Below are 13,084 nucleotides of genomic sequence, written 5' to 3'. Positions count from 1 at the left end.
CCATACAAGTGGGGAAGCCAGTAGTGGATCCCTCCACCCCAACAGCAATGTGCGCCTGGATCCTGGATGACGTCAGCATCCTTCCATCCCACACATCCCGCCCCCACCAGGACGGCATTCTCCTGTCGGTCCCCTTATGTCTCCTTTGTTCCTCTATAATATGCCATTCTCCCGGCTGCCAGCCATCTGTTCAAATTACCCTCTACTTACATCACATCAGCTTCCCTGGTGGATCAGACGGTAAAGAATCCGCCTGCAATGCGGGAGATGCGGGTTCGATCCCTGGGTGGGGTAGACCCCCTGCAGAAGGAAATGTCTACCCACGCCTGTATTCTTGGCCCGGGACATCTCATGAACAGAGGACCCTGGCAGGTTACAGTCCATGGGGTCGCAAAGAGTCCAACACGACTGAGTGTCTAACACTTTCCCTGGTTTTCTTTTTCACTTTACATCACACAGCCTTGCTTACTGGAAATGCTTGAACCCACTACTGTAAAGATCAAACCCAAATGCTTTACCTTGGCTCACAGGGCCTGCACTGCAGTCTGGCCCTGTCCACTGCCCCAGCCCAACACTGCCTGCTGTGCCCTTTGCTCTCTCTGCCCTCTCCTCACCAGGGTGCCTGTTCACCTCGGCTCAGCTCACCTGCTGCACCTCGGGGATGCCTTCCCTACCATGCACTCACGGTCTGTAGTTACCTCCCTTATGGCACTTACTGTGCTGTCGTTTAAATCCTACCTTCCATCAGGAGTGCAGGAGGAGAAATGGACAGGTAAGCTTTAGGAGGCCGCTGACCTACTATTTTGCTAATCGTTATATCCCTAGGACCTGAACACAGAACTTTCTACAGAATATTACTCAGCAGTAAACCTTCAACAAAAAGAAGCTAAGATCACAACCTCCAAGTAGGCACAGACAGACAGCAAACTCTGGACTGGCCCGAGGACCTTCTGGAGGCAAACTCCATCGACCCCCCCATCCCTCCAGGTGTCTGATTTGACTTGATGGGCATTACCTGGGCCAATTCCTTTTTGGTTTTTTTTTTGGCCACACCTCTGGGCACGTAGGATTTTAGTTCCCTGACCAGGGATCAGGGAACTGTGCTCCCTGCAGTGGAAGTGTGGAGTCAACAACTAGATCACCAGGGAAAATAAAAGCGTTAAGTTGCTCAGTTGTGTCCGACTCTTTGCGAACCCATGGACTCCTTTGTCTGTGGGATTCCGCAGGCAAGAATACCAGAGTGGGTTGCCATTCCCTTCTCCAAGAGATCTTCCCAACCCAGGGATCAAACCCAGGTCTTTTGCACTGCAGGCAATTCTTTACCATCTGAGCCACCAGGGAAGCTCAGGCCTCCAGGGAAGCCCCTTTTTAAATCTTTTGCTGTTGCGGTCACTTGGCACACAGGATATTAGCTCTGCAACCAGGGATTGGACCTGTGGCCTCTTCAGTGGAAACTTGAAATCCTAACCAGGGAATTCCCCTTCCTGGGCCAGTTCTTGAATGAAGACCCAAGTGTGGGCGGATGCCCCATAGCACAGGGGGTTCAATGCTTTGGTTACATCAGCAGCATTTTTCACTCAACTGGCCTGACTGCAGGGCTTCGGTTGCAGTATTTCTCTCAGGACCACCTTGAGGTCAGCTCGGCTAAAGCAGAGGCCAAGACTCTAAGAAGTCAAACTGTCCTGGACAAAGAGAGACGACCACCAAGGTTTGGTTCTTGAATATGTATTTTTTACTGAAAAAATCATTCATAAATTAACATACAAAAATGTACAAACACATGAGTAAATAATGTAATGACAAAGGACTATATTCTTGTGAAAAGTGTTTTTTAAAACATCTTTAGATTTCAGTGCAAAAATGTACCCCTGGCACCTCTTAAAACATAAGAGCAAGCTCAAAAAATCGTAGTGATGGAAATAAGCTAGTTCAATGTCATCGTCATTGGTGAGTGGATACCATCAGTCCACGTGGCTGTCGTTCAGCTATAGGTGTCTGGTGGAGCGGCTCTTAGGGGAGGCCCTGTGTTGTCAACATGAATAGCTTTGTGGACACTCCCTCCCCGCCAAAAAAATCAGCGTGAAAGAAGACTTTTCCTTGCACACTGCAATCGTAAGACAAGGCTGATTTAAGGGGTCATCCGTTTGGTAGCCTTAAGGAATTTCAGCTGCCAAAATACGCGCAAGGTCACACTTGGTTCTTGTTGTTTAACATGATACTTTCACGCTATCAACAGCACGTGGGGCTGGCTGCGGTTTTTTATTTTTTCTTTTATGTTTCCCCACTTAGTTTAGTGGATAAAAGATTTAACAGTGCACAGTAAGAGATTTCACACAGATAAAACAAACTCACACATGATTGCAAGATGATTTAAGTCACCCAACTTCCAGCCCTGAAAAGACTTTTTCCTTTTGTCCTCAAGCCAGCATTTTCTTTGTCAAATTAGGTGTTGTTAGCTTTCTGCCAGCATTTGTTCTTATGGCAAATACGCTAATGAAAGGCTTCAAACACGGGCCATCCCTGACCAATGATCAGTCTGCCCTGGCAAATTCTTCCAAAGGACATCATAATTTTGTCACACTGAAAGCAGCTCACAGCTCTCAGAGAAAGAAGAGGCCAGGCCAGAACGAGGCCTGGGGGCGCATGGAGGAAGGGGGAAAGAAATTTTTATTGCTTTATGCACCTTACGTCAAAGGAAAACCAAAAGAACTTCGTGTGTCATATTCCCTGTGAAGGTCTTTTAAAGCATGAAATGCTCAAAACTCTTTTAAAACATTTATGATAACTTACCAGCGTGCTCAAGGGCAGGAATCTGCTCTCTCATATGAGCTGGTAAGAGCTTTGCAATGCGGTTTCTTTTCTAAATAGCAACCTCTTCTTCGAAAGAACAAAAACACACATTAAAAAAACAAGGCCTGGCCAATCACTCCCACAGCTTGTGGGGATCATACGTCCATGGAACCCACACATGCAAAAACCCCAACCCACGTGTATATACACAAATATAGCCCCTACACACACATCCATGTAAACCATGAAAATTAAGGAAACTGAAGGCAAACAAGGCAATTAAAAAAAAAAACAAACTATGAAGTACTCTTCAGAAAGTACTCTTTAGTATGGATACATAAATATGTTTTATGGAAAAGGATGGGGGAAACCTGGTATTTCTCAGAATTCTGCAGGAGCCAAAGGGGACTATGAGGTGAGGGATTTGGCTCAAGGGAAACAGAGAGGCACAAATTCAAATGCAATTTAGAATCTGACTTCAAAAAAGCACATGGGGGTGTGAAAGGAGCATGTGGGCTCCTGTGTCTGTCTGTCCGGCAGCTTTGTTAAGCTAACCCCAAAGCTCTGATTTGGTCTAGCCTGGATCCCAGTTGACCCGCAGCACACAAGTGCCACCTGCTCCCTGGCTAAGTTCCACATCATTCAGTTGCTCATGATTCTATATATTGGGCTGGCCAAGAAGTTCATTTGGGCTTTCCCGTACGATGGCACAGAATGACCCAAGTGAGCTTTGTGGCCAACCCAATACTAGTTAATAATGTTGACCAAAAAAAAAACACAAAAAGCTTTCCAGAAACCAAAAAGGGGAAAATTCAGAGAAATCGTTGAAGCTGGTTGGTAATTTAGGCACAGATTTCAGAAACTGTGGCCACGGTCCACAAGAGCAAGCGAAAGAAAGAGAGAGAAACAGAAAGTAGGAAAAACCAACACCCCCACTCTCTCCTGATGCCGAGGAAAGGATGAGACACCAAGGTGAGAGATCCAGCGGTGTGCAGTGGGCCCACCCGAAGGGTTTGCTTCAAGCAGGACAGCACTATGCTAACACAGCTTCCTGTTCAGCACAAGGCTGGGACTGGGAAGGACTGCCCAACAGGGAATAGAAAACCAAAACCAAAGTCAAGAGCAACGCTTTTGGAAAAGGGGAAGGCAGGTGAGGCAGAAGAAGTTGGCCACTGGTGATAATGACTGGGCTGTTTTGTTCTGCTGTGACATGCTCTATATCCACTCCCTTCCACAGTGACAGCAACCGGGGAGATGCTGTCGTTCCCTTTTAGCCGAGTTCCTGCATCTGCCAAACCAATACAGGATCTGATATATAAACCCTCGGTTTGAGTTGGAGCCAGCTAGAAAATTAAATTTAAAAAAAAAAAAGGCATTTTACATGGCTTATTTACAATTATACTTCTTCAAGAAGTGATTGTTGCATGTCTATTTCTCTTCCCCAAGCCCTCCCCCTCCACCCTCAATCCCCACCCAAAGCAGGTAATTTAGAAAAAAAAGAGAGAGAGAGGGAACACCAGAGATGTAGAAGGATGGTTGTGTGGAGTTTCCTTTTGCTCTTCCTAAAACACAGCTGCCCTGCGCGGGTCTGCCTCTCTGCTCTGGAGGCCAAGAAGCTGCCCAGGCCGTTCTCGCGGGGGAAGAGGCTCCGGGGCGGTTCCGGTTCCGCTTGCGGAGGCCCGTGGCTGAGACGGGGCGGGAGGCCGGGGAGGAGGGCAGCAGGACAGACGTCGGTCAGTTCCCGGGCGCCTCCCTCCACCCCGGCGGGTCCGGACGGGGAAGGCGTTTTTGTGCGTGTGCTCTGTTCACATTTTTTTTTCCTTGAACCCTGTGATCCTTCAGGAGGCGCTGGGTTTCCTGTTCTCTTCCTCTGTGGCGCGCCCCCCCGAGACGCGTCGGCGGGCTGCTGTCCTGGGGGCGGTGGGGGAAGCCAACGACTGTTCCTCCTCCTCTCAGTACTCAGTCACCTGAGCCAGCTCGGGTGTCAAGTTGACGGTAATGTTTTTATACAAGGCGTCGTACGTGACGTTCGCGAAGTAGTTCAAGTTGTTGAGGCCGTCCACCGGTTGCCGCTCCTTAGACTTCCTCAGCAGAGCGTACCTGTGAAGCGGGGGCACAGGGGGCGGCTCTGAGCGAGGGGCCGAGCAGCACAACCCGGGGAGACCACGCTCCCGCCCGGCCCCGCAGGGCGGGTCATCAGCTCGGCTCCTCCAGGCTGCGCGCCATGATCAGAACTGGAAACACCTCCTATTTCACGCGAGCTGCTGGACTTTATTTAATGCGCCTGCCCCTCGGCAGAGGAGGAAACCGAGGTTCACAATCCTAACTGGCTCGCTCGAGATCCCTCACTGAGCGGGGAAGCGGAGGTAAGATGTTAAATGGGGGGACGAGAAAGTTCTGTCTGTATTCAGTGCCCTCTTACTCCCCAGGAAAACAGTTCATGCAGTCAGATCGACTGTCGTGAGGACAGTCCTCCCAACAATTAACAAAAGACAGAAAGAGCCACTCCCGAGGACCTGGAGATGCACGCCATGCACTCGCCTCTGCTCAGCCTGCCCTGGAGTTTTTTCCTTGAAGGTGTACAGGGCGATACAGCAGCTGCAACCGCAGAGAGGCTCAGGGACACCCTTCCAGAACTGAGCTCGCAGAGAGGGTGCCAAACTCTGTCACATGAGCGTGAGTTACACAGACTTTGACCCGAATGGGTTTTTCTCCAACTCCCTGAAGGCTACAGCGCAGACAACTACAAAGCTTAAGGAGAAGGAGTGATTTCCTTAAAAGATCTTACAATCACATTTTTCACCAATAGTATCATTTTGCCCCCAAACACCTGCCTCACACTTACGTGAGTAATAAACAGGAATTCTCAAACAGCTGTCTGAACAAGACCTTGGAAGGGATGAGGAGCAAGCCCAGGGACTGCAATGCTTGAGGACCCTGGAAATACAGGACTTTTGTATGAGGAATAAACAAACTGCACCAACCTTCCAAGAAACTGGACCTCTCCTCGATGGTGATGAGGAATGGACTTGTACTTCCCTGTGTCACCTTCTGGCCGACTCACAGAATAGCCTGCATTCTGGACTCTGTCCAAGACAAAGAAGATGGGTAAAATGATCAAGTCTGACAGGTGAGACCAAACCTATCCCAAGGCTGAGGAACACCAAGTTGAACAACAGTGCTTCTTTGGCATCTATATATTCAAGTCACTTTCCCTCTGGATAAGTTCATGGTTTTAGAAAAGAAGTCTACAAAATGAAAAGTTTTGAAAAAGAAGAGAAATTAAAAATTCCCGAGGTTTGACATGGGGTCTCAGTGACAGGTGCAACCATGTGGGTCCCCCCTGCAGACAGGTGCACACATGCCCCCCGGGTCAGCTTGTCTGCTGTTTAGTCGCTAAGTCGTGTCTGACTCGTTTGTGACCCCATGGACTGTAACCCACCAGGCTCCTCTGTCCACACACTTTCCCAGGCAAGAGTACTGGAGTGGGTTGCCATTTCCTTCTCCAGGGGATCTTCCTGACCCAGGGATTGAACCTGTGTCTCTTATGTCTCCTGAATTGGCAGGTGGATTCTTTACCCTCTGAGCCACCTGGGAAGCCCAAAATGGCATAGTATCTGCATATAACCCCCACACATCCTCCAGCAGACCTTAAATCACCTTTAGTGTCAATGCTATGTAAATAGTTGCTTGCGGGGAGCAAACAAGTTTTGATTTTTGGAACTTTTTGGAATTCCGCACCCCACCCCCCAATCCATAGTTGGTTGAATCCTCAAATTCAGTACCCGCGGGTGTGGAGGGCTGACAGGGTGAAGATGTGTTCTCCCTCTCATTTGATAACTATGTATGAAATGCCTACTGTGTGCCTGGAATTGTGTGGGGGTGCTGGGGAAAACCAGTCACACATTCCTGGCCTGAGGGGACTCCTTGCTGAGCTGGAGAAAGAACAAGATGAGCCAGCAGAACAGATGTTCTGCTGCTGCTGCGTCGCTTCAGTCGTGTCTGACTCTGTGCGACCCCATAGACGGCAGCCCACCAGGCTCCTCTGTCCACGGGATTCTCCAGGCAAGAACACTGGAGTGGGTTGCCATTTCCTCTTCCAATGCATGAAAGTGAAAAGTCAAAGTGAAGTCGCTCAGTCATGTCCGACTCTTAGCGACCGCATGGACTGCAGCCTACCAGGCTCCTCTGTCCATGGGATTTTCCAGGCAAGAGTACTGGAGTGGGGTGCCACTGCCTTCTCCCAACAGATGTCCTAGGGGAGCCCAGCTAGATTCAGAAACCAGTCAAACCAGTACAGAAAGGCTGCTCATCCTCACCAGGTTCCTAAGAAACCCAAATTAAAAGGATGAGATGCCATTTTTACCTAACAAACCGAGAAAGAATTGTCCAGGAGCTGCTGTGCTGGAATGGGGCACAAATTTCAATTGTCATTTATATCCAAAAGCAGGTGGTGCGCTAAGAAAATTTGTATGCTTATGTACTGTTGGTCACAATACTTTTGCAATCTTTTCTGAAGGAAAATCAGACAATAACTATCAAAATTTTAAAAGTGCATTTACTTCTTGACTCTGCAGTTCTGCGACCAGGAAATCAACCTACAGAAATATTTGCACATGTGAACAAAAGATGCTCAAAATTAAACAACACTGTTCATCAACAGGAGAGGATTAAAAATAAATTGCTGTCTGTCTACACAAGGAAATACCACATAAATGTAATAATAATGAAATGGCTGTCTGTATTGACATGATTAGAAGGGGAGAAGGGATGTGTCTGGGCTGTTTATGTATGAATGGAAAGAACTATAAAGAAACTGCTTGTTGAAATGGCTACTTCCTGGGAAGGAAAGAGGATAACAATGGGGCTTAGGACTTACACTCTTTTGTTTATATGCGTGCGTGCATGCTAAGTCACTTCAGTTGTGTCCAATTCTTGGCGACCCTATGGACTGTAGCCCACCAAGCTCCTCTGTCCATGGAGTGGGTCGCCATGCCCTCCTCCAGGGGATCTTCTCAACCCAGGGATCAAACCTGCATTTCCTACGACTCCTGCATTGCAGGTGGATTCTTTACCGCTGAGCCACCAGGGAAGCCCCTTTTGTTTATACACTTCTGTATTATCTGAATTTTTACCAGCCTCCTCTGAATCCCACTTATACTCTCATTGTGATATATAGTCGTTCCTCAGTCTCCACGTGGGGGGACTGGTTCCAGCACCCGCCCTGCAGTTACTAAAATCCTAGAATGCCCAAATCCCTTATGTAAAAATGGCATAGTTGCTGGGCTGCTATTTAGTGGCTCAGGTGTGTCCAACTCTTTGTGACCCCATGGACTGTAGCCCGTCAGGCTCCTCTGTTTACGGAATTTCCCAGGCAAGAACACTGAAGTGGGTTGCCTTTTCCTTCTCCAGGGGATCTTCCCGACCCACGGATTGAACTGGCATCTCCTGCACTGGCAGGTGGATTCTTGCTGAGCCATCAGGGAAGCCCCTACTATTTACTTACTGTACAAAAATACTATTTGACACTACTCACACATGAGATTGTTCCTACAAACTTAAAATATGAGCCTTACCTGATGGCATGGATAAATCTGTATAAATATAACTCATATCTGACCTCTGGTTTGGGAAGGTTTCAGTGCAATGGGCTATGTGTGTAAAGTACACACCAGATTTCTAAGATTTAGTAAGAAAAAAAAAAGGAATGTAGAATATCTCTAATATTATATTAAAATAAATTTTACATGGATTGCATGTTGAAATGGTATTGTTTTGGATATACTGCAGTAAGTATAATTGTTAAAATATTTTTATTAATATAATAAATTAATTTCACCTTTTTCCTTTTTTAAATCTTTCTAAATAGAGCTACTAGAACATTGAAAATTAAATACATGGCTTAATGCATCATATTCCTACTAGACAGTGCTGGTCTGGAGAGCCTAAGGGAGTGTTTCTGGAAGACATCAGAAGAAGGGCAATACCTGTTCCACAGGTCGTCATCTTCTCCACCCCACCCCCAGAACGCGTTAGGAAAGCCGTTGATCTTCCGAAACTGTTCTACTGTTAAGCCGCTCACTCCGCCAAAGAACTCAGTATAAGGAAGCCTAAAAGGAGATGTATGGCATCAATTATCCGTGCATGAAAGGGTGTTCTCTTTTCTCCCCCTACAACAGGCCATCTCATGGGAGAACTAAGTCTTAAGTAAAGCAATACTCTCTGTGCTACTGCCCCAAACCACCTAAAATGGTTTCCTTGGGCCAAATGCATCAACCCAAGTAGCTAATTAAATTTCTTTTCTCATTTTTTTTTAAATCACAGCTTTATTGAGACAGAATTGACATACCATACAACTTACCCATTTATTATTTTTTAAAAAATATTTATTTATTGATTGGTTTGGTCTGAGTGTGGCAGGTGGGGTCTTTGATCTTTGTTGAAGTATGTGGAATCTAGTCTCCTGACCAGGGATCAAACCTTGGTCCCCCACACTGGGGGCGTGGAGTCTTAGCCACTAGACCACCAGAGAAGTCCCTAATTTACTTATTTAAGGTGTATAATTCAATGGGTTTTTTTTATATATATTTATGGAGATTTGCAACCATGGCCACAATCAGTGTTAATCAATTTCATCACCACCCCCCTACCCAAGGAGCCTTGTACCCATCATCAGCAGTTAGTCACTCATTTCTCCCTACTCTCCTCAACCCTATGCAACCACTGTTCTTCCTTCTGTCTCTGCAGATTTGCCTATTCTGGACATTTCATACAAACTGAATCATATAATACTCGGTCTTTTGTAGCTAGTTTTCTTTCACTGAGCATATAGGTTCATCCAGGCTGTCACATATATCAGTACTTCATTTCTTCTTATTGCCAAATAGCATTCCATCATATGAATGGATATACTACATTTCGTTTATCCATTCATCAGTAGATTGCGATTCACGTTGGAGCTAATTTGATTTGGTCATCCTTGGATCTTTCATCATCCTTCTAAATTTAACCTCTTTAATTAAAAGGAAATGAAACTCACAGATACATATACTTATCCAGTTTAGTCGCAAAATGCCTTGGCATCTGTCCACATCCGTAATAGTTACGATCACTTTCTGGTATGTGATCCACGTCATGAAAAATTAGGCAGTCCCAGTCCAAGTCCTTCATTGCTTCTTGAAAACCCACATTAAAAAGCATGGCTCGATTAAAGGGTTGGGTGCCAACCTAAAAGAAGCAGAACTTTATTTTTAAAAGAACTCTTGAAGAAGAATCTTTGCTGCCTCAGCCCTGCCTAAAGGAGACCTTATTGAGAGATCACTGGGCCGGAAGGGAGGTGGGTCCTGCCTGGTTCATCACTGACTCACCATCACTTGACCTCTGGCCTCAACTTCCTCAGGAATAAAAAAGGGTGATAAGGATAAACCTAAGCCTCTCTCTCCCAAGGCCATTTGAAGGCACAGTCAGCTGTGTAACGGCATTTAGAAGGGTACCCAGCCCCCTACACAGAAGGAAGAACAACACGGCCATTTCTACCTGCAGCCCCTTATCTCCTGGGTCTCAAATGTGAAGACAATACCCAAAGCAGTTCCAGGAAAAGCAGCCCACAAGAGGCCTCTGTTCAAGGGTAACGAGGTTCCAGGCAGCACGCAGACCTGCTGGTACTGAACGTCTCTACGGAGGAGCGCAGGACGCCCTCTGCTCCCTGCCCCCACAGAGCCACTCAATCGTGAGTTTTCCATCTCATGGGCTCTTAACCCCAAGGATGGATCAGCCTGAAGCTCTCTCAACTGTAGTCTTGGAAGAGAAAGAAGAGAGAAGAAAGGGCCACTCACTTGCTCCACCACATAAAACGCAAACTGCAGGCGCTGGCGCTGGAGCATGGGAATGAGGTGTCGGAGCAGGACCGGGAGGTGCTCGTGGCGGTTCCGGAAGGGGACAAGGATGGCCACCTGCAGCGGGTCACAGTGACAGAGGCCGCCCAGTCAGCGAGTCCCCTCGACTACTCCCACAGCACTGGGGCCCGGCTCGCTTGGGGGGCTCCGGCGAGCTGCCTTACCCTCCACTTCTCTGCAGTCACCCTTTATGTCAATAGTATCTCCTGTTTCTTTATTCTAGCGCAGCTTGTTTTAGAACAACGTGGGTGTGCTTGTCCCAACCACTAGACTAAGAGATTAGGAGGGTAGGTGAGATGTCTTAACACTCCTTTATATCAGAGCAAAGCCTTGTTCTGTGTCTTGTATATTCTCCAGGCAAGAATACTGGAGCGGGTAGCCATTCCCTTCTCTAGGGGATCTTCCCAGCCCAGGGGTTGTCCCACATTGCAGGTGGATTCTTTACCATCTGAGCCACCTGGGAAGCCCCATATTATCAACACATATACTAAATGAATACTTTTAACTGACATAAAAAAACACACATATATATATTTAACGCTGATCATTAAATTGATTTTACATCCCAGTGATGGGGTGGAAACGCTGCTTTGTTCCAGATCCGCTTTGATCACTGCTGCACTGCAGCATCTCACAGGGCTGGCGTGGAATAAGCACTTTACTCAACACTTGTTGAGAGAATTGACTTAAGCCACTGCCGTAAACTCGAGCCACACTACTGATGTCTCCTGATTACAGTCGTGCAGGAAAAACTAAACAATTCTCATAGTCAGGCCAGACAGTTCTGCTTTTTACTCCACTAAATTCATGGCAACAATGCCAAATAAAGCATAAAGCGCTGCATTTGTGAAGATGGCTTCTGCAAATCTATCAGGAGAGACCCACCACCCGCCTTCCCCCACTGCTTAGCCAATATTCCTGGAAGGAAGAGAAAGGGTCCTGGTTCAGTGACCAGAACAATGCGTATGTCTGCGGCTACAGCAAAGTCCTCAGGGAAACCCACTCCTCCGATATGTTTCCATCAGATGCAAATCCTTTGCAGTAAGTGGTAAGTAGGGTGCAAATTACCAAATGTCAGAGTGAAATCCATGGTGATTCACATGACAGCAAGTGCCAGGTAGGCTTCCCAGCACCTGGGGTCTGACCCCACCCTACCTTCCATCGAGGCACACAATCTGACGGCTTCCAGTGACCGCCCAGCTTGATGGTTGGGTCTTTAGAGAAGAGTTCATGGATGGCATCCATTCCAATCTCACTCATGTTTATGTCTATTGGGCCCTCTGAACAGAGATGGGGGAGAAAATTAGTAAGAGGCCACGAAATTCCTACATTCAGGGCTGTAATCTCTGGAGTGGTTCAGTGCTTTTTCAGTGGGTTGTGTTTTTTAACAAGGATGGGGGGGTCCCTACGTCTGCTTCCCAACCCATTGGGTTTCAGTTCATCCCTATTACTGGGTAAAGCGGCAAATCAGGAAATAAAGACTTGGGAGTTCTGCTTCTGCCAAGGATGTAGAAAGAAATGAAGACCAAGTACAATAGCAGCTGAACTTCTCAAAGAGGAAGGAGAAAAGCAGCTGAGCTTGGTAGCATCTCTGTGTGCTCCTGAGCCGAGTGCAGACACGCTGCCCGATTCACTGATAAGTGACCCTAACTGGTCATGGCCAAACTCAGAACATGCATCATCTCGAACTCAAGTCAGGAAGAAGACAGTCCAAGAAGCCCCAAAGCACAGGAAAGGTGTAACAGGACACTGTCATTGCTTTAGATTACACACGAGATTCTGAAGCAAAGAGGAAAGGAAGGGGAAGAGGAAAAAGGAAGAGAAAGAAAAGATGCAAGAATTTTTCTTAACCAGCACTTTGTTAAGAAAATAACTTCCCTCATATTAAATGAGTTATACAATCAGTGTGAGATTTATAGTAAAAGACAAAGCTGGTTGCCTACACTTTCTCAAGGATATCTTAACAGACCTCAAGTTACAAAGCAAAGAGTGAAAAATGTGGTGGGAAATGGCACCAGGAACATAGGCGACCCTGCAGAAGGGCTCGAGAGGAGCCAGGACACATGCAACCTTCATAGTTCCTATTTCCAAGGGCCAGGAAGAGTTTATAATCTCTCTGTAAGTAGACATATCGAGAGATCAAGAACACTCTCCCTTTTATTTTAATGAAACAGAAGGACATCGGTTTTAAAAGCAGAGGAAGATAAGCAAGCACTTTACTCACTCATGGAAGGGAGCCTTTCGGGACAGGTATGGTTTGCAAAGTAGGTGAAGTCTTCAGGAAGAAAAGTCGTGGTCTGTAGGAAGGATTCGCTGTGGTTCAAGTCGAGAGGATAATCTAGAGGAAAGAAAAGAAAAGGCAGCTCTGATTGGTGCAAGTCGTCATCTCTGCAATTCTC

At 46.8% G+C, this 13,084-nt stretch overlaps 1 protein-coding gene across 10 annotated transcripts in view; it reads right to left on the bottom strand.

Moving 5' to 3' along the window:
• Positions 1 to 1,709: 1,709 nt before the first annotated feature.
• The window catches only part of B4GALT5 (beta-1,4-galactosyltransferase 5), a 77,090-nt gene continuing 65,715 nt past the window's right edge, over positions 1,710 to 13,084 (bottom strand). For all 10 annotated transcript variants that reach the window (XM_025263302.3, XM_006048327.4, XM_044927552.2 and 7 more), the window contains exons 3-9: positions 12,910 to 13,023; positions 11,841 to 11,965; positions 10,626 to 10,742; positions 9,830 to 10,017; positions 8,778 to 8,900; positions 5,775 to 5,876; positions 1,710 to 4,890 (exon numbers count right to left, since the gene is read on the bottom strand). In XM_025263302.3, the coding sequence (XP_025119087.2) occupies positions 4,743 to 4,890; positions 5,775 to 5,876; positions 8,778 to 8,900; positions 9,830 to 10,017; positions 10,626 to 10,742; positions 11,841 to 11,965; positions 12,910 to 13,023 (917 nt within the window). In that variant the 3' untranslated portion in view covers positions 1,710 to 4,742. The remainder of the gene's footprint in view (positions 4,891 to 5,774; positions 5,877 to 8,777; positions 8,901 to 9,829; positions 10,018 to 10,625; positions 10,743 to 11,840; positions 11,966 to 12,909; positions 13,024 to 13,084) is intronic.

This window comes from Bubalus bubalis, chromosome 14, assembly GCF_019923935.1.
Source record: "Bubalus bubalis isolate 160015118507 breed Murrah chromosome 14, NDDB_SH_1, whole genome shotgun sequence".
NCBI classification, from domain to species: Eukaryota; Metazoa; Chordata; class Mammalia; order Artiodactyla; family Bovidae; genus Bubalus; species Bubalus bubalis.
The sequence above is the reverse complement of the archived record's forward strand: the minus strand, read 5'-3'. Positions and strand labels throughout refer to the sequence as shown.